Source organism: Equus asinus, chromosome 26, assembly GCF_041296235.1.
Source record: "Equus asinus isolate D_3611 breed Donkey chromosome 26, EquAss-T2T_v2, whole genome shotgun sequence".
Lineage (NCBI taxonomy): Eukaryota > Metazoa > Chordata > Mammalia > Perissodactyla > Equidae > Equus > Equus asinus.
Window position 1 is genome coordinate 24977461 of NC_091815.1, and position 24878 is coordinate 25002338.

At 56.7% G+C, this 24878-nt stretch overlaps 2 protein-coding genes and 1 pseudogene across 2 annotated transcripts; 2 read left to right on the forward strand and 1 right to left on the reverse strand.

Moving 5' to 3' along the window:
* The first annotated feature begins 380 nt into the window (after positions 1 to 380).
* LOC106843270 (periphilin-1-like) lies at positions 381 to 1469 on the forward strand (annotated as a pseudogene).
* Positions 1470 to 5970: 4501 nt separating this feature from the next.
* On the forward strand, positions 5971 to 21813 carry MAP3K10 (mitogen-activated protein kinase kinase kinase 10). The gene is made up of 10 exons (XM_044759306.2): positions 5971 to 7058; positions 11310 to 11490; positions 14338 to 14486; positions 14948 to 15123; positions 15746 to 15992; positions 17518 to 17634; positions 19148 to 19322; positions 19408 to 19520; positions 19841 to 20473; positions 21225 to 21813. Exons 1-10 carry the CDS (start codon positions 6377 to 6379, stop codon positions 21545 to 21547), a joined length of 2796 nt encoding a protein of 931 aa, XP_044615241.2. The 5' UTR covers positions 5971 to 6376; the 3' UTR covers positions 21548 to 21813.
* A 158-nt stretch (positions 21814 to 21971) lies between these two features.
* On the reverse strand, positions 21972 to 24232 carry TTC9B (tetratricopeptide repeat domain 9B). The gene is made up of 3 exons (XM_014860219.3): positions 23760 to 24232; positions 23038 to 23220; positions 21972 to 22198 (listed from the first exon to the last, which is right to left on the reverse strand). The coding sequence occupies exons 1-3, from the start codon at positions 24172 to 24174 to the stop codon at positions 22083 to 22085; spliced, it is 714 nt and encodes a 237-aa protein (XP_014715705.1). The 5' UTR covers positions 24175 to 24232; the 3' UTR covers positions 21972 to 22082.
* Between the last annotated feature and the right edge of the window lie 646 nt (positions 24233 to 24878).

Here is a 24878-nt window from a genome sequence, read left to right on the forward strand (position 1 = left end):
CAGCAATTAAGTTCACGTGCTCTGCTTCGGAGGCCCAGGGTTTGCCAATTCAGATCTTGGGTGCAGACCTACATACCACTTATCAAGCCATGCTGTGGCAGGCGTCCCACATATAAAGTAGAGGAAGATGGGCACGGATGTTAGCTCAGGGCCAGTCTTCCTCAGCAAAAAGAGGAGGATTGGTGGCAGATGTTAGCTCAGGGCTAATCTTCCTCAAAAAAAAAAGAAAAGAATTAGATAATTAATAATTTTTTTATTCAGACCTCTACTATCAGACCAACAACTAGAATGCACATCCTTTAAAAACACATGCAGCCTGCCTGCGAGAGTGGTGATGAGCGGGTGACTGCATTTGCGGGATGTCCCAGTGGCCCAGAGTCATGGCTCGCAGAAGAAATGAAATATGGTCTGAGGGAAGGTAAGACTGTGAAAGACTTCGAAGAGAACAGGTGAGTACCTCCTCGAAGTCACCCCAGTGATGGCTACCACAGAGTAATTAACATTGAGCCAAAGAAACCGCCACTACCAGACAGACCTGGTGAAGGAAGCTACCATGGACAGCACAGTCATGTCGATCACTGAGGATATGACGAGGGCCGCAGTTTTTCTCATGATTGAAGAAGTGGTCCACCTCACAGAGGAGATGAATCTGGCTGTTGGTGGACAAGAGAGGATCATTCCGCAGGCTGACAGCCTGAATACAGGAACAGGAGAGACGGTTTTAGAAGAAAAGGTTTCTACCCTTCCCATTCTTGAGAGATCGGTCTCCTCATAAATGAGACACACCTTTTTTTCAGAGAATCACCTGTAACAGGCCAAAAGGAATCTCCACACAGCAGATCTGGCTCGAGCGTCAGTAGTAAAAACTACTCTCCAGACAGAAGCAAAACGTATTCTTTCCATCAGTCTCAACACAGAAGAGAGACCTGTTCAGTCTGTGAAAACATCAGGAGACACTTCACCCTCCAGTTCTTCGGCAGTTCCTTCATCAAAGGTGTTAGACAAACTCAGTAGGCTGACTGAAAAGGAACTTGCTGAGGCTGCAAACAACTGGGCTGCTGGAAACCTAGGGAAGGCAATTGAAAGTAACTTACCTGAAATTTCTGAGTACGAGGCGGGACCCACGGCGCCATTGTTCATTGACCAGCCAGAAGGACCTGAGTCAAACGCAACAGACGGCACAGAATTATTCGAAGACAGTCAGCTCGCCAGTTGCTCTAAAGCAGCAGCATCAAAAACCAAAGAGATTGAACAGGTTTATGGACAAGAATGTGAAATTTTCAGGATGGTGGCAAAAATGCTGATTGAAAAAGAGCCTTCATTAGAAAAAGTTTCTCATACAATCCCTCATTATGCAGTTCGCACTGAGACAGAATTTACGTGAAATAGGTGAGCGCTGTGTTGAAGAAACCACGAATTTCACTGCGAGGTATGACACCTCTAGTCAAGACTTTGGAGAGCCTTTTTAGATGATTGCTTGCTCAGGCAAAAAAATGTTTCTAGATTTTGTTTTTCCTAGATTGTGTAAATCCTTAATATATGGAATTTTTGTGATGAAGGGAAATACTTTATGATAGTTGACCTCATTTCTAATATCAAACATCTAAAATAGTCTAAGAGAAAAATAAAAAATAAAAACACATACAGAGCATTTCCAAAACAAAACGAAAAAAGCCACATACTAAGTCAAAAACAAAATATCAACAAATTCTCAAGAATTTATATCATTCAGAATATGTTCATTGAATAAAATTAGAAATCAACTACCAAAAAAATCAAGAAAAAGTCCATGTACCTAGATATTCAAAAATACATTTCTAGGAGCTGGCTTGGTGGTGTAGTGGTTAAATTCGTGGGCTCCACTTCAGCAGCCCAGGGTTCGCCTGTTCGGATCCCAGGTGCAAATCTATGCACCGTTTATCAAGCCACGCTGTAGCAGGCATTGCACATATAAAATAGAGGAAGATGGGCACGGATGTTAGCTCAGAGCCAATCCTCCTCGGCAAAAAGAGGAGGATTGGTGGTGGATGTTAGCTCAGGGCTAATCTTCCTCAAAAAAAAAATTCTAAATAATTTGCGGGTAAAGGAAATTGAAATTGCATTTTTTGGGGGAGCTGAATGACAATTGAAGCACCACATATCAAAACCTGGAGTATACAGAATAACAAAATAAGTACTAATATATAAAAAAAGAGTGAATCAATAATTATAGCAGAAATCAATGAAATAAAATAACCCCCCACTCCATAAAAATAAGTAGAAGAGATTATCAGTAAAACAAAAAGCTGGGTTTTTAAAAAAAAACAATAAAACTATAAAATGTTTGGCAAGTTTGATCCAGAAAAATAAGAGAAGGAACAAATAAATAGGAAAGCCAAAGGAAACATAACTTCAGATACAAAGGAGTCATAAGAAATAATATATATAAAGTTATGACAACGGATCTGAAATCCTAGATAGAAAAAGATATGTTCTAGGCAACCATAAATTACAAAAGTTTATTCCAGGCGAAAGTGATACATCTGAATAAATGAATGTCCACAGAAGAAACTGAAATTGTAGTCAAAGACCTACCAAAAAGACACCAAGCATGGATGCTCTTAGAGGCAAGTTGTACCAAATGTTCAAAGAACAGATGACTCTGATATTTCACAAACCATTCCACACAGCAGAAAAAGATGGTCCCCCCAAATCATTGAATAGGGCTAGCCTTTCCCTAATGCCCAAACTGGGCTAGGATAGCACCAGAAAGAAAGCCACAGGCCAATTCCACTTATGAAAACAAATGCAAAACAACCCCAAGGAGAACACTATTAAATCAAATCCAGCGATAGTGAAAGGGAGGAGGATGGCTCAGTATTCACAGAGTAAGGCAGAAAAGCCATCTGATCACATCAATAAACTCATAAAACGCATTTGAGAAAATTCAACACTTGTTTTTAAAAAACCTCTTAGCAAATTAGGAATAGAATTTGATAAAGGGATTTCTACTAGAAATCTACTGAAAACATCATACTTAATGGTGAAAGCTTAGGGTCGTTCCTTTAAAAGTCTAGAACAAGACAAGGATTGTCCATTACCACTGCTATCATTCAACATTGTATTGGAAGACTCTTAGCCAAAGGGGGAGGGGGTGAGAAATGAGTTATAAAGATTGGAAAGACTAAACTGTCATTTTTTTGCCAGCAACAGGGTCATCTAACTGGAAAAGTATGGAGAATTAGCTACCATGCTATTCTAGAACAAGTAAGAGTGAATTCAGCAAGGTAGCTAGATCCAAGACCAGCATTACAATCACAACAGGAGTAACTGATTAGAAGAAAATAACAAAATCCTAGCCATAAATAAGCAAAAACAGTAAAGTTCCAGTGAGCAAACCAAAGAAAGCAGGTACAAGACATCCCAGGAGGAAATTATACCTATGTCCAAGGACGCAAGACTCAGTATTACAAAGCCATAAAGTTTCCCCAAATTAATAACTTACTCACTACAATCCCAATCAAAATTCAAAAGATTTTTTTATGGAATTGACAAGTTCCACCCCACTCCCCACTCCCATTTGTTTAGAATCAAACCAGCTCCGTTTCCTTACCCAAGTGTAGGCTTCTGCTGGGAGACCCCCTTTGCCACTGTCCATGGGCACCTTTGGCTTAAATCACCCATAAGCAATTAGTAAACAGAGCAATGGTGTCAGCATAACACAAGCATGTTGGTGAACACGCAATTTTCTCCAGGAAGTTAACGTTTTGAAGCAATCAGGGGCAAGCTTTCTCACAGTTAAAAGAAAAAGCCTTAGTAGTAAAAGAAGATCTTAAGGGGAAAAGCTGAAGATCTACAGAAGCGTCTTCCTTTAGATCCCCAGTGGCTGGTTTCGTGGCTTCAAAGACCACGACACTTGCTACCGCGTTACGGTATGAGGCAAAGCCGTGAATGCAGAGGAGGAAACTGCAAAGACATTTTCCCACATTAAAAGAACAGGTTAATGAAGAAGACTGCCCCTTGGGTCAGATTTTTAATTTTGATGAAAACGGTCTCCATTCAAAGTTATTAGCTCCAGACCGGCATCTTGAAGGAGGAAGCACAAGTCCCAGCCTTTAAGACGACAAAGAAGGCACTGAAGACTTGCTGAGCGTAATGCCCGGGCACATTTAACAGTGTTAGTATTTCTATTAGAATCGTTATTGGTTTTGTAACGCTCTGATTTTGCCCACATTTAGAGCAATCTGTCCCTAATTCTATTTTTCCCATAAAGGCTTGTTATTGTTAGCGCACTGTTTTAGAGAACTCTCGTGTTTTTTTTTCAGGAACGCATATATCAGGTTATAGCATAAACGCCCATCCTCACGATGAGGCGGGGCCTCTCTATTCCGCCAAGCGGTCTTCGTAGCTCCTGAGTTTCCCTGAGGGGCAGCCAGGAGACCAGGCACCCACCTCCCCCCGGAGGGGAACAACTTCCCAGGAGCCTGTGCGGCAGTTCTCTGGAGTTTGGGCCGCCCGAGCCCATCACAGCTCCCCTCTTTTCTGCTCCTTGCAGACTCCCAGACCACACAGGAGAGGCCAAGCAAAAAGACCCAGAATTTTGCTGCTTACAAGCCTCCGGATCTTGAGCAAGTCACCAAACCTCCACAGGACTCAGTTTCCTCATTCTTTAAATGGGGAGGCAGTGGTTTAAAAAATCAGGGTTGTTGTTTTTGTTAATTTAAAAATGTGTTTTTGGGGGGCCGGCCCGGTAGCCAAGTAGTTAAGTTCCCGCGCTCTGCTTCAGTGGGCCTGGGTTTCCCAGGTTCGGATCCTGGGCACCGACCTAGCACACCCCTCTTCAGGCCACGCGGAGGCAGGGTCCCACATAGCACAACCAGAAGGACCTACAACTAGAATATACAACTATGTACTGGGGGGCTTTGGGGAGGAGAAGAAGAAAAGAAGACTGGCAACAGATGTTAGCTCAGGTGCCAATCTTTTAAAAAAAAAAATCTGTCCTTGATTCTTGCTTTGCATTTATAATTCGACCTTGGACAGTGACTTGACTTCTCTGTGCAGTCATCTGTAAAATGGGGGCTTTGTGAGGATTCAATGATTCCATGTGTGCAAAGCGCTTAGCACACGACGTACATTAAACTACAGTAAATTGAAGTTCCTATTATGGGGGGAGGTGGCGGATTCTTGAGGGTACCATGGGCTGGTGGGGAAAGCAGACGAGGCTGTGATTTCCCCAGGGACAGGAAACACATCCTCCCAGCCCCGTCCTCCCGGCAGAGGCCTCGCCATCAGCCCAAGCCCCTAGCTTGCTGGAGCCACCAGCCGGCTCCCCGAAGCCCGCAGTTTGGGAACTGCCTCCCGCAGCGCTGGTCCGAGAGCGGACTACATTTCCCGGCGTGCACCTCAGGTCCGGACCCCGAGAGACCGGCCCGCCGCGGAGACCTCGTCCGGCCGCATTAGATGCTCGGGGCAGTAACCATCGTTCACGCAGTTCCTACTCCTCGCTTTGTGAAACGCGTCCCTTACGGTCAAGCCCACCTTGGGCCGCAGCCCCCACAGGGTCTGCGAGGGACGCTTGGCCCCCTCCTACCCTCCTCCAGGATCCTGCCCACCGGACCCCAGGGAGGGTCCGAGGCCAGTCTTATCACCCCTGGAGGACTCCTTCGGCCCTGCGGGGTCCCACTGTGGCCCGAGGCTGGCAGCGGGGCTCTGGGGGCTGGGAGACTGGGGACCGGCCTCAAGGCCTCACAGCCGGAGACTACAACTCCCAGGCGGCACCGCGGCGGCGGCGGCGAGCACGTCACTCAGGCATCGCCGGCGGCCCCGGGAAGCGGTGCGGGCGGGGGTAGGGGCTGGGGCCGACCGGGAGGCCGGTGCTGAAGATGGGGGTCGCCCGGCCGCCCCGCGCGTGAGGAGGCCGAGGGGCGCGCCACCCCGTCCTGGGGCGGGCGCCCCCCGGACCCCGCCACCCCCGCCCCGCCCGGCGGTCGTGGCCCGGGATGCGGAGCCGGGGGCCGCCGGTGGAGCTGCGCGGGGTGAGAGGCGCGGGGAAGGGGGCTGCCTGCTTCCCTCGCCCTCGTCCCCCACCGGCGGGCCCCGGCAGGAATTCGGGAGCCGCGCGTCCAGGCCCTCTTAGCGCCCTGACATTTGGGGGCGATCGGTGAACCCGTCGCCCTACCCCCACCCGGCCCCGCCTGGACAGCTGAATCAGAGGGGACGACCCTGCCCTTTTAAGGAGGCTTTTTCTCGCTCCTGCGGAGGGCCCCCCAGCCATGGCCCCCAGGAGCCCCCCAGAACCCGCAGGGACTTCCCCCGATCCTGGCCGCCGGGGCCCGCCCTCTGCATCCCGCGGGCAGCCTGTGTGAAGCGGCCTCCCGCAGCCCCCGGCCCCTCCCCCATGGAGGAGGAGGTGGGGGGGGCGGCCAAGGAGTGGGGCGCGACCCCCGCGGGGCCCGTCTGGACCGCTGTGTTCGACTACGAGGCGGCGGGCGACGAGGAGCTGACCCTGCGGAGGGGCGACCGCGTCCAGGTGCTTTCCCAGGACTGGGCCGTGTCCGGCGACGAAGGCTGGTGGACCGGGCGGCTACCCAGCGGCCGCGTGGGCGTCTTCCCCAGCAACTACGTGACCCCCGGCCCCCCCGCCGCGCCCGCGGGCCTGCAGCTGCCCCAGGAGATCCCCTTCCACGAGCTGCAGCTCGAGGAGATCATCGGGGTAGGGGGCTTCGGCAAGGTCTATCGGGCCCTGTGGCGTGGCGAGGAGGTGGCCGTCAAGGCCGCCCGGCTGGACCCTGAGCGGGACCCGGCAGTGACAGCAGAGCAGGTGCGCCAGGAGGCCCGGCTCTTCGGAGCCCTGCAGCACCCCAACATCATTGCCCTCAGAGGCGCCTGCCTCAGCCCCCCACACCTCTGCCTGGTGATGGAGTATGCCAGGGGGGGCGCGCTGAGCAGGGTGCTGGCGGGTCGCCGGGTGCCCCCTCACGTGCTGGTCAACTGGGCCGTGCAGGTGGCCCGGGGCATGAACTACCTACACAATGATGCCCCTGTGCCCATCATCCACCGGGACCTCAAGTCCATCAACAGTAAGTGGTGTGCTCCCCCCAAAAAACTTGCTTCTGCAGAACCTTGTGAGGCCAAGCCTAGGTGGTGGGAAAAGGGGACACCTGAAGACGCTGCCTGGGATGAGAAGGGGCAGCAGTATGTCTTCAGGGCCGGGTGGAAAAACGGAGGCTCAGAAAGGTTGAAGGACTACTTGCCCTCCAGGCTGCAGAGTCACAGTAGCTCCGTAAAGAATTATCCATGAACACTGTGACACTGTGATGGGCCCTGCGTCTCCTGCTGAGAACAGGACAGATGCAGAGCCTGTCCTCATGGCGCTCACTGTCCAACCATGATGCCAGAGTCCACCAGGCAGGGACAGAAAGACCCTAGCCCGGAGCCGGGGTTTCTCAACCTGGGCGCTGTTGACATTTGGGGCCGGATGATTGTAGGGGACTGTCCTGTGCATTGTAGGTGGTTTAGCAGCATCCTTGGCCTCTAGCCACTAGATGCCATTAGCATACCCTGCCCGCCACCACCAGTTATGGCAACCAAAAATGTCTCCAGACATTGCCAAAGGTCCCCTGGGGGGCAAAATTGCCCCCAGTTGAGATCTACTTCCTGGAGTCATCCAAGGCCTCCTCCCAGCTGGCCAAGGCAAAGTGGACAAGATGAGGCAGGAGGAAAAGAGATGTGGCTTACGGAAAAGCTTGCAGGCTGGCCGGCCTGTCACAGGTTCTCAAGAGATGATTGGTTGGTCGAGTGGGGCCTGGGGCCAGGTGGACAGGAAGGTCCCCAGGACCCACATCTAGATCAAGGAGCTTCTCAGGATGACGGCAAATATTAATTGAACACCTGTGAAGTGGGAGCCCAACAGGGACCGAGACAGCCATGGTGTCGGCCCTTCTGGTACTCACAAACGAGAGATTTCCGTCATTCCCCAGATATTTCTGGAGCTCCTGTTGTGTGCCAGACCCTGTCCTGGGCCTTAAAGGATAGAGCAGGGGGAAATTGTAACTTCTTGGCTCTCCCATCCTTCCTCTGCCGCATCTCGCTCCCTTTCATTGCCGCTTATTTATTCTTTCTTTCATTTGGTATTTACTGGGCCGGGTCATGTGCTGAGCAAGAGGGCTCCACCGCGAAGGAGGCCAGCATGTTCCCTGCCCTCGCGTGAAATAGGAGCATTTTCCCTTTCCATCTCATCTGTTTCTGATTGCTGTCAGTTCTACATCTTGAAATTTGTTTGACGCCATCCCACTATTTTTGTAAGTTTGTTGCTGTATCCTTCTCTGCCCCCCCGACTGCAAGCCCCTAAACAGAGGGATGCCTTACCTTCCAGACCTGGCATTTGTGCACCCACCAGCGAGCTGCCAAGTGCCAGAGTTGGGCCAAGCCCTGTGCCAGGGCTGGGGAATTGAGCAAGACAGCCACAGGCGGTCCCTGCCTTCGTGGATGCTCGTGCTCGAACGCCCCTGAAATGCCGGGTGGATGGAGGCGGGACTGCTGGCATGCTCCTCTTGAAGGCTGCGGCCCCTTCTCAGTCCGTCCTCACCCTGCTGAGACACAGCCTGCAGGTGGGGTGTAAGGACACACCCCCACACCCCCAAGTTTTTCTGTAGCCGGTGCCACCTGGACAAAGGGTTCCTGGGGCTCTTTTGGCCAAGGCTTCCTGCCCAGGCAATGGGACTGCTCCATGCCTGAGACAGAGGACACGGCCTCCACATTCATCCTTCCCCGAGGGGCTCCTCATCTGATGTCACTCATTCATTGGTTAATTCACCCAATAATTCTTAAGCAGAATTCAGTGTACTAGGCACTGTCCTAGGCTCTGGGATTACAGAGTGGACGAAGCAAGATTCCCCCGTTACAGAAGTTAGAGTCTAGTGGACAGAAATAGACGATTGATATTTGGATGGATAAAATTTCAGAGAGTATCCCAGACTCTGAAGGAAAGAAAGCAGATTAAGGATGGGGCAGAGGAGCTCTTTGGTTCAGATGGTCAAGGAAGGCATCATTAGAGCAGAGAACTGGGCAAAGAAGACCAGCCTTACAAAGCGCTCGGCAGAGCAAAGGTCCTGGGGCAGGAATGAGTGGGCCTTGTCGGAGACACAGTCAGGAGACCAGAGGGCTTGGAAGAGCAGAAGTGAGGCAGAGGAGGAAGGAGATGAGGTCAGAAAGGTAGACGGGGGCCAGATCATGATGGCCTTGCGGGCTGTGGTGAGGACTTGGGGTGTTTCATTCAATGGAGTAGAAACCATTGGAGGGTTTGGAGCAGGTGGTGACATGAACAGATGTATATTTTTAAAGGGAATTGATTTAGACCCAGCTTGGGAGATGCAGAAATAAAGTGTAAGACCATGGGGTCTTCCCTCTGTCACAGGGTCACTCCACAAACAGGAGAGGTGGGGACCCAAAAAGGGAGGACTTCTGGAAGGTGGAGTCACAAGCTAGAGAGTCATGCAAGCCTTCCATGAGGAGGTGGCATTTGAGTCAGGCTTCAAGGAACGGACAAGGGGCCGGCCCTGTGGCCGAGTGGTTAAGTTCGCGCGCTCTGCGTTGGCGGCCCAGGGTTTCGCCGGTTCGGATCCTGGACAGGGACATAGAACCTCTCATCAGGCCACGCTGAGGCAGCGTCCCACATGCCACAACTAGAAGGACCCACAACTATAATATACAACTATTTTCTGGGGGGCTTTGGGGAGAAGAAGGAAAAAAAAATGATTGGCAATAGATGTTAGCTCAGGTGCCGATCTTAAAAAAAAAAAAGAATGGACAAGATTTACCAACCGTGTGACCTTGGGCAACGCACCCATCTCTCTAACCCTAGTTTCTTCATCTGCCGCATGGGCATGGTAGTAGGATTACCTCGTTGTTGTTATGACGGGAGAAGTAGCCAAGAATGGTCACAACGAAGGTGGACAAATCAGGATCAATGATGGCGACATCCCATGCTAACAATAGCTAACGTTTTTAAATTGCCTGCTGTTGCCTCAGGCAATAAATCTTCACTACAACCCTAATAAGGTAAACACTCTTCTCCTCTCCAGTTAACAGAGGAGAAATCTTAAAGGTGTTAAGAAAGATAAAGTAAACAATACAAGGTTATGCAGCTAATAAGGGGCAGAGCTGGGATCCAAACCCAGGCAGGCCGCTGGACACTTTGGGGCCCCTGTTTGACAGAAGCTGGTGGAATATCCTAGTAGTTGAGAGATTGGGCTCTGGTGACAGACCTGCTTCAGCTCTTTGCCCCAACATTTTCTAGCTGTGTGATCGTGGCCGAGTGACTTCCTCTCTCTGAGCCTCAGTTTGCTAGTCAATAAAATGGGTTGCTTGCTAGTTAACTCATGGAAGGGGCTTACACAGTGCCTGGCGTGTAACGGGCTCCTGATAAACATGAACCTGATTCTTCTTGTTGTTAGCAATGACCCCAGGCAGCAGGTGAGTTGGAACAATTCACTGTGCTTGAGTGATATATCAGATTTTGTCACGATACTGCTGTGTAACAAATCAGCCCCAAGACTTGGGGTCTCTAAACGACAGTCATTTATTACTGCTCATGCATGTGCAGGCCAGCGGGAGGGTAAACTCATTTGGCTGGGCTCAGCTGGGGGGCTTTGCTCCAGGATCTGCTGTCTTCCTTGCACAGCGGGCTCGCCGGGGCGTGCTCTCGTGGTGGTGGCAGATGCACAGAGGGCAGGCAGACACGTGAGGCCTCTTAGGCCTCGGCTTGGAACTGGCGCTCTCCCTTCTGCCTCGTCCTGTTGGCCAAAGCAAGTCCTATGGTCAGCCCAGAGTAAAAGATGGGGACATGTGCTCTGCGTCTTTAGTGGAAAGAACCATGAAGTCCCGTGGCAAACAGTGTGACGCGGAAAGGAGTAGAATTGGGGCCTGGAAGGGAGTACACCACAGCGGGTGACAGAGACCAGGGACACCACATGCGTCCCCTCTGCTCCTGGTTTGTAATCCCACGTCTGGGGTGGTTGGGAATTCAAGGCCTGGACCATGGATAACCAAGCCCTTGGCCGTTGACCTTTCTCTGAGCTCCCTAGAGCTGAGTGTCAGGAGGGGAGGGGACCCAGGTGAAGCCCCCTACCCGCTCTTGGGAGCCTGGGGCAGGGGTGAGACGGCCTGGGAGGGCTCGTGGTATGCCAGGCCAGGAAAGGAGCTGCTGCAGAGCGGGCAGCTGGAGGAGGGACAAAGAACATGTAGGAGATGCCGGCCAAGGCCGGGGCCAGCACGCCCGGGTCTGCAGCCCAGCAGGTCTGGGGTGACCCGCCTTTCTTCCCCCCCCACAGTCCTTATCCTGGAGGCCATCGAGAACCACAACCTCGCAGACACGGTGCTCAAGATTACGGACTTCGGCCTCGCCCGCGAGTGGCACAAGACCACCAAAATGAGCGCTGCGGGGACGTACGCCTGGATGGCTCCGGAGGTCATCCGTCTCTCCCTCTTCTCCAAAAGCAGTGACGTCTGGAGGTGCTGACGGTGGGGCCGGGGAGGCCTCCCAGAAATGGGGGCGGGGGGGGGCGAGGGCAGAGGCGGAGGGACAGTCTCCCACTGCAGCCGGGATCGGGGTCTGGCACAGGGGCTGCCAGCGAGGTCAGACCATCAGCCAGGCCCCAAGGCAGCTGTCTGTTCTGCTAGCGGAAGTGGCGGCCATGGAGGACCTGGATTCCAGTAATAATCTCAGAGGTGTAGAGATAGGATGTCAGCACTGAAGGCCCCTCAGACGCCATCCAGCCCACTGCCTCCACGTGTCAAATAGGAAATTGAGGCCATTGGAGGCAACCATTCATTCATTCGTCCATCCATCCATCCGTCCATCCATCCGTGCATCTGTCCTTTTCTCTGGGGGCTGGGGTACAGCAGTGAATAAAAACAGACGTGTTTCCTCCCCTCAGAGATAGTAAATAAATGAACTAATACACAAGAAGCTGAAAAAAAGCTGTTTTCAGGTTAAGAAAATTGTAAAATAATTTTTATCAATGCGGCAGAAAAAGTATTAGCTAGTGTTACGAGCCAGGAGGTGGGTGGAAAGCCCTCTGCGGGCTGGAGGACGACGCTGGGAAAGGCTTTTCTGAGCAGGGGCACTTGCACCATTGTGACTCTGAGCTCCCAGTGGCTGCCAGGAGCCTGCCAGCAGAGTCTGGGGGACGAAGCTCCCCACGCAGGAGGTACTGAGGTGAGAGCCAGCTCGGCATGTTCCAGAAACAGCTACAAGGCCCGTGGGGCTGGGGCAGAGCAGGCCGGGAGGAGAGCGGCAGGAACTGACATAGGAGCGAGCTGGACGGTGTCAGGGAGAGCCCTTGGAGGCGTTTGTGGATGGCGGGGTCTGATTTCGCAATGCAGAGGCTCCCTGGGTGCTGGGTCAGAGAGGACAGGAGTGAGCGCGGGAGGGCAGCGAGGAGGCTGTTGGCATCGCCAGCGAGACTTGATGGTGGCAGCAGAAACACTTGGACCCGCGGCCTTGGGAGGGGGAGCCAAGCCCGGGTCAGTCCCCGGCTGAGGCTCCAGATGGACCGAGCAGCAGAGTCGTGGCCATTGGGCAGACCGATCAGCCGGGAAGCCCCAACTAGAGCAGTGCAGCCCCCGGGGGGGATGTTCTGACAGGCGTCCCGCCAGACGTTCATTTACGGTCACAAACATTTAGCGGAGCCGTATTTCAGCAGTGAGAACAGAAAACCCAAAATAGAAATAAGACTGAAGTGTTTGCTCTCGTGTAAAGCCCAGAGCTGGTGTGGTGCCCCCAGTGTTAGGGAATCAGGGTCCTATGTCGGGGTTCCTTCCCGGGGGTGTCACGGACACTGGGCAGGGAAATTCTTCCTTGTGTGGTACGGTCCTGTACTTTTCAGGACACTAAGTATCCATGGTTCCCAGCCACCTAACATCAGTAGCACTATTGTGACCATCAAAACAACCCCACAGGTTTCCAGGGATGGTGGGGCAGGGGGAGGGTGTCATGCCATCTCCAGTTGAAAACCGCTATTATTTTCTTCCACCTTGTGTGGCCTCCATTCCCAAGTTCACTTCATTGTCCAAAATGGCTGCTTGAGCACCAGCTTTCGTGTCCACATTCCAACCAGAAGGAAGGAGAAGAGACGGAAGGAGCACCCCTTCCCTCTAAGGACGCCTTCTGGAAGTTAGTTGCCAGGACACACACACCCCTACATCCCAGTGGCCAGGACCATTGCCCTCTGGGCAGCCTTAGCTGCAAAGGAGGGTGGGACATTATTTCACGTGGTCTGTGCCCAGCTCCGATTCCGCGGTGCTGCCCCTGAGCGAGAAGGGGAGGCTGGGCTGTGTGAGCGCAGGCGGGCGTCTCTAGTTCCAGTGCCCAGACAGTGTCTGGCCCACAGTAGACATTTCATAAGTGTGTGTTGAAGGAGTGCATGTGTGGATGTGGGGGCACAGGGCGCTCCCGCATGCGAGGCACGGCACAAAATGGGGATTGGGCTCCAGAGGGAGCACAGCTCACTGGAGAAGATGGACACGCAGGTGATTGTGGCACAGTGGTGTGCACTCTGGCATTGTGGAGCCATTAAGGACACTATCATGGGCATCAGGCAGACCTGAGTCCGAGTGTGGCTCCACCACTTACTAGCTGTGTGACCTTAGGCAGGTAACTTAACCTCTCTGAGCCTGCAGCTGCTCGTCAGATGAAATGGAGGTCATACCCATACCTTCTGCCTTGCAGGGCTGTTGTGAGGGTTACTGAGAGTGCCTCGCACAGTGCTGGCCTGGAGTGAGTGCTTTATAAATGTTAAGTAGTGTTAACTTGTTTTTAGAGGTAAGTGCCCAGGGTTCTGGGGGACCATGGAGTAGGGGCCTCTAACCCAGCTTTGGAGGCTGTGGAACCAAGGAAGCCTTCCTGGCAGAGGGGACACCTGAGTTGTGATTTAAAGGACAGTTACAGAAAGGGAAGGGTGTTCTCAACAAAGCGAACAGTATGTGCAAAAGCCAGAAGTAAGGAAGAACAGGGCTTGTTCAACTCTCCAGTGTGGCTCCAGGATGAAGCTGGGGTTGGCAGGGGGGCTGAGAGTGCACAGAGGCAAGGCTGCCGGGGTCATCAGAGGTCAGGCTGAGGAGGGCACATTTGCCCAGTGGGCACAGGGGGCCACTGCGGGTGTTCAGGCAGGAGTGAGGGAAGAGAGGCAGCCCTGCCACGTCTATCGAGATTGGGCTGATGGAGGTCAGATCAGGACCTTGTGGCCTCATCAGCCAGGGCTGGCTGTTGGCTGAGGCAGGGGACCGGAGGCAGGGCTGGGGCACAGGTGAGGACTGGGGTGGGCTGCGGCATCACCCCTTCCTCTCCCCCACCTGCAGCTTCGGGGTGCTGCTCTGGGAGCTGCTGACAGGGGAGGTCCCCTACCGTGAAATCGACGCCTTGGCCGTGGCATATGGCGTGGCTATGAACAAGCTGACGCTGCCCATCCCCTCCACCTGCCCCGAGCCCTTTGCCCGCCTACTGGAGGGTGAGCCAGGGCCCCGTGGAGAGGGTAGGCTCAGCTTGGGGTGGCAGGCGCCCTCGGGCCCAGAACCCACCCCTTCACACCCATCCCTACCAGTGGGCCCAGGAGTGAGGGAGAAGGGGCTGGAGCCATCGGACCAGGAACAGCCTCCCCTGCAGTTGGCTCCATGGCCCCCAGACCCTTGTTCTGGCCAGGCCCCCAGCTCTTGAGGGCGGCCTGTTAGGTTCCTCGGCCTGGGGATTCCTCCCAGATCCCCGAGTAGACCACCAGTCAGGGAGCTGGTCCCCAGGTTTCTCTCCCAGAGTGAAAGATGGCCAGGAATTTGGCTTTGAATTCCTCCCCTCGGCTCCATGGGAGCTGTTCGTCCACAGTCCCTTGTGTCCTGCCTTCTACCGAGCAGGCTGATGCCCCAGAGCACGGCCCCTGACATCGCCACTCCCACTGCTGTCCCCCACCCACCCCAGAATGCTGGGACCCAGACCCCCACGGGCGGCCAGATTTCGGCAGCATCTTGAAGCAGCTGGAGGCCATCGAGCAGTCGGCCCTGTTCCAGATGCCGCTGGAGTCCTTCCACTCGCTGCAGGAGGACTGGAAGCTAGAGATCCAGCACATGTTCGATGACCTCCGCACCAAGGAGAAGGTGAGGGGGGCGCGGGGGGAGGGAGGGAGCAAGCTCCCTGAGTTCTGATGCCTTGGGGGGCCAGAGTCCCTTCCCCTGCGCCCCGGTCTTTGGGTCCATGCAGGGCCAAGGGAGCCTTTTCTGCATATCAAGAGAAGCCAGCCTGCTGTTACGGGATTAATAAGAAAAAGGCACCCTGCACTGTGGTACTTACAAGTGATGCTGCAGGAGGGCTGGGGTCGGCTTTAAAATACTACAGCAAAAAGGAGAGGGAGGAGAGAAGGACGGGGTACAGGAAAAAGGATTTGCAAAGTATAGATCATTATTGAAGTTGGATGATGGGCACAAGGGGGTGCACTATTCTCTCTCTGCTTTTGTGCATGTTTGAAGTTTTCCAAATTAAAGAGGTTAAAAAATTTAAAATCAAAGGGGGAAAAAAGAAAAGGCACCCCTTTCTTTGGGCTAACCCCGTCCCCTGCCCTGGCACCCAGCTTGGCTGGTGAAGTGTGAGTTGGAGTGTACCCCCACTTGGCCCCACAGCAGGACGCCCCTGGGCAGGCCCCAACCAGAGCCAGCAGCCCCGGGTCCATCCCCAGGGGCGGAGAAGCGAAGCCCCTCCCGCAAGCCGCCGCCTCTCCTCCAGGAGCTGCGGAGCCGCGAGGAGGAGCTGCTGCGGGCGGCGCAGGAGCAGCGCTTCCAGGAGGAGCAGCTGCGGCGGCGGGAGCAGGAGCTGGCCGAGCGCGAGATGGACATCGTGGAGCGCGAGCTGCACCTGCTCATGTGCCAGCTGAGCCAGGAGAAGCCGCGGGTCCGCAAACGCAGGGGCAACTTCAAGCGCAGCCGCCTGCTCAAGCTGCGGGAAGGCGGCAGCCACATCAGCCTGCCCTCCGGTACCGCCCACGGCCCTTGAGCATCCCCCAACTGGCTGCCGGGAGCATCCCTCACCCAGGGTTTCTCTCTTCCTTTCACTTTTTAAAACTTTTTATGGCTAAATAGATCAGACGTATGGAAAACGACCAAAAAACTGGGTACCGCTTAGCAAGTCAGCATAATCACCCCCTGAACCCCGAGAGATCCTCTGGCCATCCCAGATGCCCTGCACATGCCCCTCCAGACACAAGGCCCTGTGCTCCCCACCCCCTGGGGACAGCCCCAGTCTTGGCTTTTAGGGCAGCCCCTTCCTTAGTTTTCTTTACAGTTTTGGCCCCCAACTATGTGTTTAATATCTTCTAATCTGCCTCTTTTCCCCCTTGCCAATAATTGATGGAAAAACTGCATCTCCACGGCCTGGATGTTGCTGCTGGCATCCCCCTGGGATCGCTTAACACGTCCCTTGGTCCCCTCAATTTCCTGTAAATTGGGATTAGGGTAAACTGTGTGAAGTTGATGATCTTCAGTCATTTGGGACCTGCAAAAACAAGTTTCACATGGGTCAGCAAGGCTTAATCAGTTTCAAGTTCAGTTTCTTTTCCCAAAGGCTGCTTCCTGGGAGTGTCAGAAGGCACGAATACTGGGTGCCTCTCTCTCTGGGATGTTACAAGCCACAGAGCAGTGCCCAGAACAGCACCGGCCAACAGGAAAGTAATGCAAGCCACGTGTGTAATTTTAAATATTCTAGTAGCAACGTTAAAAAAAAAAGGAAAAAAAATAATTTTAATAATATATTTTATTTAGCCCAATGTATCCAAAATGCTATGGTTTCACACCTAATCAATACCCAAAAAAATTGTGAATGAGACATTTTACCTTCTTTGCTCACACTACGTCTTTGAAATCCAGTGTGTATTTTATTTGCACAGCGCATCTCCATCCTGGCACTGAAATTCCACCAAAAATACTTGACCTGTATTTAGGTTTTGTAAGATTTACAGTTGAAAACGTAGATTCACGTACCCAAGTTGTTCTAAACGTGCTTGGGTGTTTCCAATAACCGAGCTGAGTCTCTGTTTTTAAATACAAACTTAGATTGGTTACAATGAAATAAAGAAAGGTCGGACTCCCCGGTTCCTCGGTGACACGAGCCACGTCTCAATGCTCAGTTGCCACAGATGGCTAGTGGCCGCCTCCCTGGGCACCCAGGCCTAGGGCCTTCGTCCATCCTAGTTAATTAGGGACCCCCTAGGCACCTTGCTCTCAAACTCGAGCATGCTTCAGGGGAACCCAGAGGGCCTGTGACAGGTACGTCGCTGCCCCTCCACCCCAGGGGTGCTGACCCAGTGAGGGCCCAAGAGGACGCATTTCCAAGGGGTTTCCACGTGATGTTGACACTGCCGGCCTGCGGACCACACTTGGAGAACCGCCACGTTAAGGAAGGCCAAATGGTGGCGGTCCCGTTCTGTCATTCCTTCTCTACGGGGGACTCCTCTCTGTTAGCCAGGGAGCCGTTTGCTCAGGAAAGTCTCTTCCTTTTTGCAGGCTTCGAGCATAAGATCACAGTCCAGGCCTCTCCAACCCTGGATAAGCGGAAAGGATCCGACGGGGCCAGCCCCCCCGCGAGCCCCAGCATCATCCCCCGGCTGAGGGCCATTCGCCGTGAGTATCTCCCGAGGCCCTGACCAGTCAGTCAGTCAGTCAGTCAGCAAACTTCTCTGAGCACATACCTTGCACCAAGCGGGGGGAACCACAGGAAACAGGGAGACCAGTCAGTGAGCAGGAGAAGCACTGGGCAGGAAAACCGGGAGGGGAAGAAGGAAGAACAGTTGCTGCTGGACACCGGGAAGGCCCGTGGGAGGAGCTGAGCTTGCGGCTTTGAGACATGCGGAGATCTGAAGGAAGAGTGTCCCTGGCGGAAGGAACAGCCAAGGCAAAGGCCCAGAGGTGGGAATGTTTATCAGCCCCAAACCACCGGCTTGGCTGGAGGAGAGTGAATGGGAGGCAGCGGGAGGTTTGTGGTCGAGGAACTCTGGAGAGGCAGGAAAAGGAATCTGGATTCTACTGTCACATGACGGGAGCCGGGGAGGGCTGGGACGAGGCAGTGACGGATCGGGTTCACCTTTGCCCTCTGGCAGCTGTGAGGAGCAGGGTCTTAGGACAGCATAGACAAGTGAGATGAGGACGGCTGGCCAGGGTTGGGGGGCGCCTTGGATGGGGAGATGGCCACAGTGGGGGCCGCATGGCAGAGGTCCAGCCGTCAGGGTTCAGGTAAATAACAACCATACAGAGGTCATCAATACTGGTATCAGGGTCCATTCAAGCGTGGTGGGACCAGGAGAGAGGGCACCTGACCTTCCAGGGAACAAACTATGCAGACCTGGAGCTTTGAAGGGCAAGCCACCAACCAGGCCAGGAAAAGGACCGAAAGGGAACAGAATTCCAGGTGAAGGGAACAACCTTTGCAAAGGCGTGGAGTTGTGAAGCGCCCCACTGGGAACCAGCAGACATGGGTCCCAACCAGGCCCCTAAGGCCCTCTGCCTGCGTATCCTGACTCCGTCTCTCTCCTCGTCCTCCCTCCACACCAGCCTCCTGGCCGGCTGGGAGCACTCCGGGCGTGTCCAGGGCCTTGGCATTCACTGTTCCCTCCACCTGAAGCTCCTCTCCCTGGTGTCTACTTAGCTCCCTCCCTCACCTCCTTCGGGTCTTTGCCAGATTTCTCGCTCTCCCATGGGAGAGCCTTCCCTAACTCCACAGCCCTCGCCTGCTCCCTGTTTCCCACAGCACGGCTCCCCTTCTGACACCCCACACAGGTGGCTCACCCAGTAGAGTCCTTTCTTCACCTGCTAAAATGGAAACGCTCGCAGCTGCTCAGTAAACCTGAAGGGATGGGTGACAGCTGAGGCCGTGGGGAGCGATGGGAGATGAGGCTGAGGAAGTGGGCAGGGAATGCATATGAAGGGCCTTGAATGCCAGGGTGAGGAGCTGGGCCATTGTCCTGACAGCGGTGGGGAGCTATGGAAGGATTTATAGCAGGGAAGGGTCCTTCAGGACTGGAGTTAGAACCCAAGATCCCTGGGGCTTCCAGGTGGAGGGAGGGTCCGAGTGGGGAGTGGGAGGCTGGGAGCTCAGTGGGGCCAAGACCCAGTAACCGAGTGGCTTCTCTCGGCTCAGTGACCCCCGTGGATGGTGGTGGCGGCGGCAGCAGTGGCAGCAGCAGTGGTGGCAGTGTGACATGGGGCCGCAGCGGGCCCCCAAAGAAGGAAGAACTGGTTGGGGGCAAGAAGAAGGGCCGCACGTGGGGGCCCAGCTCCACCCTGCAGAAGGAGCGGGCTGGAGGAGAGGAGAGGTACCGGCGGGGCCGCCCTGCGCCCGCCCCCAGGCCCGTGGCGCAGCGAAGGCCGCCGACCCCCCATCTCTGGTGCCCCCTGCAGGCTGAAGGCCCTGGGGGAAGGGAGCAAACAGTGGTCATCGAGCGCCCCCAACCTGGGCAAATCCCCCAAACACACCCCCATCGCCCCTGGCTTCGCCAGCCTCAATGAGATGGGTAAGACGGTGAGGGCCCCTTTAAGGGAGAGGGGGAGGGGACATCCGCTGGCCCGAAGGGGAGCAGAGCCCGAGACAAACGGGGGACCCTTCCCCAAGGTTGGGGGAGGGAGCGGGATTTCGCTGGGCCCCTGGGGAGCAGGCATTCCCGGAAAGGGGGACAGCCAGGCCCCCGGGTGCGGGGTCACTCCCAGGGGCAGGGGCCCTTGCGGGGAGGAAGATGCGAGAACCGCGCCAACGGGGGACTCGGCGGTCTCGCTGTCGGAGGGTCCCCGGGGCCCGGGGCCAGCCGGAGTCGAGCGCGGCCTCTCCCGGTTGCAGAGGAGTTCGCGGAGGCGGCGGGCGGCGGCAGCGTGCCCCCCTCCCCGTACAGCACCCCGGCCTACCTCACGGCGCCGCTGCCGGCCGAGCGCTCCCCGGGGCCGCCCCCCGCGCGACCCGCGCCCGGCGGCCGGCGGCGCTGCGAGCTGGCCCTGCTGGGCTGCGCCTCGCTGCTGGGCGCCGTGGGCCTGGGCGCCGACCTGGCCGAGGCGCGCGCCGCTGACGGCGAGGAGCAGCGGCGCTGGCTCGACGGGCTCTTCTTCGCCCGCGCCGGCCGCGGCCCACCCGCCCGCTCCCCGGGCCGCCGCGACGACCCCGGCCCGGGCCTGGCGCCCTCGGCCACCCTCGTGTCGCTGTCGTCCGTGTCCGACTGCAACTCCACGCGCTCGCTGCTGCGCTCCGACAGCGACGAGGCCGCGCCGGCCGCGCCCTCCCCGCCGCCCTCCCCGCCCGCGCCCAGCCCCAACCCCCTGGTGGACCTGGAGCTGGAGAGCTTCAAGAAGGACCCCCGCCAGTCGCTCACGCCCACCCACGTCACGGCCGCGCGCGCCGTGAGCCGCGGGCACAGGCGGACGCCGTCGGACGGGGCGCTGGGGCAGCGGGGGGCGCCCGAGCCCGCGGGCCCCGGCCCTGGTGAGTGAGGCGCCGCGCGCCCGGGGCGCGGAGAGCGGCCCTGCCCCCTGCCCCCGCCAGGGTCCGATGGCCCAGCCCAGCGGCGGCCTCCTCCTGCTTAGCGTGGGGAGGAGGGGTCTGTGTCCCCATGGCCCTCCCTGCTGAGGGTCCCTGGGTGACTGAGACACAGGGTGGGGGGGGGGGGATGGTGCCAGACTCTAATGCCCACGGGGCCAGGCAGGTGATGTTAACGGCGACAGTGGTAACTATAGCGAACAGCCCTGTGCTGGGGCTGCTGTCTATATGTTGATGAACGTGACAAAGATGGTGGGACAGACAGGCGTTAAGGACTTCCCGTGAGGCAGGCACGGTGCTAAGTGTTCTTACAGTCACTGTTGCTATTTTACTTAATCCTCAGCCGGGTGGTGACGTGCTCCTGTCCCCGTTCAGAGGGTGTCATGTCTAAGGTCTCTCCGCCGGTCGGTCTGCAGGAACCCAGCCAGCCGAGGAGAGGGAGGGATGGGGGCTTTGTCTAGAGCGTCCAAAGGGAAGCAGGCCCTGGAGGGTCGCCCCCAGATGAGTGGCAGTCAGCAGTGATCAGGGCCTAGGCGCAGGTGCAACCCCTGCCAGAAAGTGGACCCAGCAAGATCCGGAGGCTTTTCGAGAGAAGTCAGAAATTCCAGTTTCCCTGTCCTCTCCTGGCTTTTAAATGTTGCCCTCTGCACGCCCCCCCCATCTGCCCCCCTCATCTCATCTGATCCTCTCTTACCAGGCCCTAGAGACCCCCTGGACTTCCCTCGCCTGCCCGACCCCCAGGCCCTGTTCCCAACCCGCCGCCGGCCCCCCGAGTTCCCTGGCCGCCCCACCACCCTGACCTTCGCCCCGAGACCCCGGCCTGCCGCCAGCCGCCCCCGCCTGGACCCCAGGAAACTGGTCTCCTTTGGCCGGACACTCAGCATCTCGCCTCCCAGCAGGCCGGACAGTCCGGAGAGCCCCGGGCCCCCCAGCGTGCAGCCCACGCTGCTTGACATGGACATGGAGGGGCAGAGCCAGGACAGCACCGTGCCCCTGTGCGAGGCCCAGGGCTCCCGCTGAGGCCACCGCCCGCCGGGGCAGCCGTGAATGTAGCGCCCCAGGCCCCGCCGCGGCCCGCCAGGCCCAGGCGGGAGGCCCTGGGCAGGATACCCGCTCTATTTATTGGGGAAGGGGGGAGGGGGGACACTTAATTTATTCCTTTGTACCCCAGGGGGTGGGGCCCTGCACCCGCCCTGCAGCGGGGGGAGGGGGGCCGGGACACTCAGGGACAGGGCATCGCGGGGGATTTGGCACAAATGCAGCATTAAAGGTAGCCCCTGCCCCCTATCGCGCCTGGCTGTGCGTCTTTCCCGGCCTGCCGCCACCCCGGGCCATGCCCCTGTGCACCCCCCGCCCACGCTGGCTTTCTCAAGTCCACGGGGTGAAGCATAAGCCCATAGCCCCTCCCCGGTCCCCACCAGAACACCACACAAAGAGGCTCTGGTTACCAGTGACAAATGCTTTACCTGTGAACACATGAGTTGGGGGAGTTTACACGGTGAGGTGGCAGGGGTGGAGGTAGGGTAGAGGTAGGGACAGCCCCCCTAGGTGGGTCTCAGCCAATGACGTCCCGCGTCCCAGCCCCGGCCCCGGCCCCACTGTCTTCCCGCTGGAGGCCACACCGGTTCATCTTCAGCTGAGTCAGCTGGATGTAGCGCAGGACATTGGTGTCTGCGGGGGAGGCGGGCAGGGCATTATCCTCAAGTCCTGGGGCAGCGGGGGACAGCTGCCCCACCTTGGCTCACACCTCGTTGTCCCCAGCCTTCAGTGCCTCCCCACACAGCCAGCATTGCCAGAACCCTTCTCCAAAGCCCCAGCCACAACAAGCCAGCGGGGGCGTTTCACACCTCCATCCTTCCACACAGGCTCTGCATTCTGCCAGGAATGCCGCTCACTGGAGGCCCTGGTCACCCTGCCACGCGGCCTCCGGGCTGTCTGCAAGCAGCCGCTTCTCCCACCACTCACCAGGACAGCTGATCCTGCCTCTGCTCCCACAACCCCATGTCGTGCACCTGTTGTGCTCCCTCGTCTCTGGCTCCTAATACAAGCTCTGCCTACAGACACACACACACACACACACCCTCTGACTGCCATCTCCCACAGGGCAAGGAACGAGCCTCCAGCTCTGTTAACCCCCCCACCCTGGGCCAATTTCCTAGATCGCCAGGAACCAGGTGACCAAGTAGGTGAGAGTGTGAATGGGTGAGAGAGGGAGTGGATGAACTGGGGAGCGGGGGGCGGGGAGGGGGGCATGTAAGGGAGATGGGGTGGGTGAGCAGATAGGGAAATGGCTGCTAGGGGAGTGGGGGCATCAGGATGAGTCAGGGGCTGAATAGACGAGAACTGGTTGGGTGAATGTCAGAGGAATGATGGGTGAGCGGACATTTAAATGGGAGGCGAGAGCATGAGAAGATGTGGAAGGAGTAGGTGGGTGGAGAGGCGAACGGGGCGGGGGTCCAGCGCTCCCTCCAAGCAGCGAGGCCCCTTTCCGGGCTCCACCCGCCCCTCACCTGTGGGCTCCCGGCTGCGGGCCTCCTGCAGGTAGCGCAGCGCGCGCGTGTAGTCGCCCAGGTGATAGAAGGCGATGCCGGCGCGGTAGGTGGCCTTGAAGTTGCCCTGCTGCTTCTCCAGCACCTTGAGACAGTACTCGCGCACCCGCTCGTAGTTCACCAGCTCCGACTGCAGCAGGCAGGCTGCGGGGGCACCGGGACCCGGGCTCTCAGAGCCGGCCGGCGCCCAGACCTCACCTGGCTTTCGGGATGCGGGGAACCCCACCCTTTCCCACGGCTGAGCCGTCCTCAGGGACTACTCAGGCCACCCGGCCGCCCAGCTCTGACCAATCAGAATGGAAGCGATCTGCGCCGCCGCCAGAGGGCGCGAAAAACACAGACAGGCGCTCCCGGGTGATTAGCTGGGAGGTTTCCAGACGGGAGAGGGCTAGGGGCGGGCTCACAGGTGAGGGATGGGCCTCGAATGGCTCGTCCAGGGTAAGTTTGTCTCACCTGAGGTTCGCAGGTGGCACCCCAAAGCCCATCCATTCCCGCATCCCAGCTCCTTCCATCCCTGTGGTCCCCTACACTTCCAACCCCTCTCCTTGATCTAGTTCTGAGGACTCCCCCTACAGACCCCAGCCCTGGCGCCTTCAAGCCTGCAGCGCCCGCCACCCCAGGGCTTCGTGATTGCCCCTAGCTCCCCACCCCTCTCACATACGCGCCCCCCGACGGCCCCGTACCCGTGAGAGAGTCATAACATTCCACCTCCGTGTTCTCCACCAGGCGCCGCTGCTCCTCACTGAGGCGGGCTGGCCCCGGGCTGGTGGCGGGCCCGGGGGCGGGGGCGGGCAGGCCTCCAGGGCGGGCCCCCTGCGCCGCCTTCAGCTGCAGCAGCGCCCGATGATACTTGCCGATGGCTTCCCGGAACTTCTTCTCTCGGTAGCAGCGCTGGCCCTCCGCCTTGAATGCCACGGCGGCCCGCAGGCTGCTGTCGAGCGCCGCGCCCAGGCCCCCCGACGGCTCTGGGGCAGGACCGGGCCGAGCTGAGCCATGGCAGGGGCCCGGGCCCGGCGGCGAGAGGGCGGGAGGCGGGCGCGGCGGAGGCTCCGGGGCAGCGCTGAGCATCAGCACCGGGGACAGCGCGCCGCGCTGCATTGTGGGAAACTCCTGCGGCCGCTGCTGCAGCTACCGCATCGCCCCCCGTGGGGCTGGTCCCCACCCTTTCTCCGCCCCCGCACCTCCAGCAGCCGACTCCGGCTGCCCCCTATGGGTCTAGAGAAACCCCTCAAGACTTCCCCACTCTCTCCTTCAAATCAGCCCCAGTCCTATTTCTCCAGCCGGCCTCTCCCTTTTTCCCACTCCCTTTACCCTCCCCACCCTCCTGCCTGCTCTCCTCTCCCAAGCACAGAGCTCCCGAAGCTTTCTATAAGGAAAGGGCAAGTCTGGGGGAAAGAGCAGGAAGATAACAACCTCGTGGACTGCCGGTTTTCAGCCCACCAGCATTTGGCATATTGGATAAGAACACAGGAGTCAAGCTGTCCAGATTTAATTCCCTGCTTATTTTCTCCCTAGTTATACGCCTTGGACAAATCACTTAAACTACCCGGAACTCTATCCTCATCATGGGACAATGAGAGCAACTTTGAAACTCATTTGTTTATCTATGCAACAAACGAATATTCACTGATATCTTTTCTGTGCCCAGCTCTGGGCTGGGTGATGCTGGGACATAGCAGGGACTGAGACAGCCTCAGACCCTGCCCTCCTGGGCCCCAAGTCCAGTGGGGAGACAGCTCAGAGTGAGCAGTACAGTAAGAAAGGAGGGTACAGCGCAGGAAACATGTGAGAGGCTTCTGGAG

Excerpts from the sequence above, each read along its gene's own strand:
- MAP3K10 (XM_044759306.2), top strand. The coding sequence starts at position 6,377 with ATGGAGGAGGAGGTGGGGGGGGCGGCCAAGGAGTGGGGCGCGACCCCC. Across the intron at positions 19,521-19,840 it reads CGCCAGCCTCAATGAGATGG|AGGAGTTCGCGGAGGCGGCG; the intron begins GTAAGACGGTGA and ends TCCCGGTTGCAG. Across the intron at positions 20,474-21,224 it reads GCCCGCGGGCCCCGGCCCTG|GCCCTAGAGACCCCCTGGAC; the intron begins GTGAGTGAGGCG and ends CTCTCTTACCAG.
- TTC9B (XM_014860219.3), bottom strand. The coding sequence starts at position 24,174 with ATGCAGCGCGGCGCGCTGTCCCCGGTGCTGATGCTCAGCGCTGCCCCG. Across the intron at positions 23,221-23,759 it reads ATGTTATGACTCTCTCACGG|CCTGCCTGCTGCAGTCGGAG; the intron begins GTACGGGGCCGT and ends GTGCCCCCGCAG. Across the intron at positions 22,199-23,037 it reads CCGCAGCCGGGAGCCCACAG|ACACCAATGTCCTGCGCTAC; the intron begins GTGAGGGGCGGG and ends CCTCCCCCGCAG.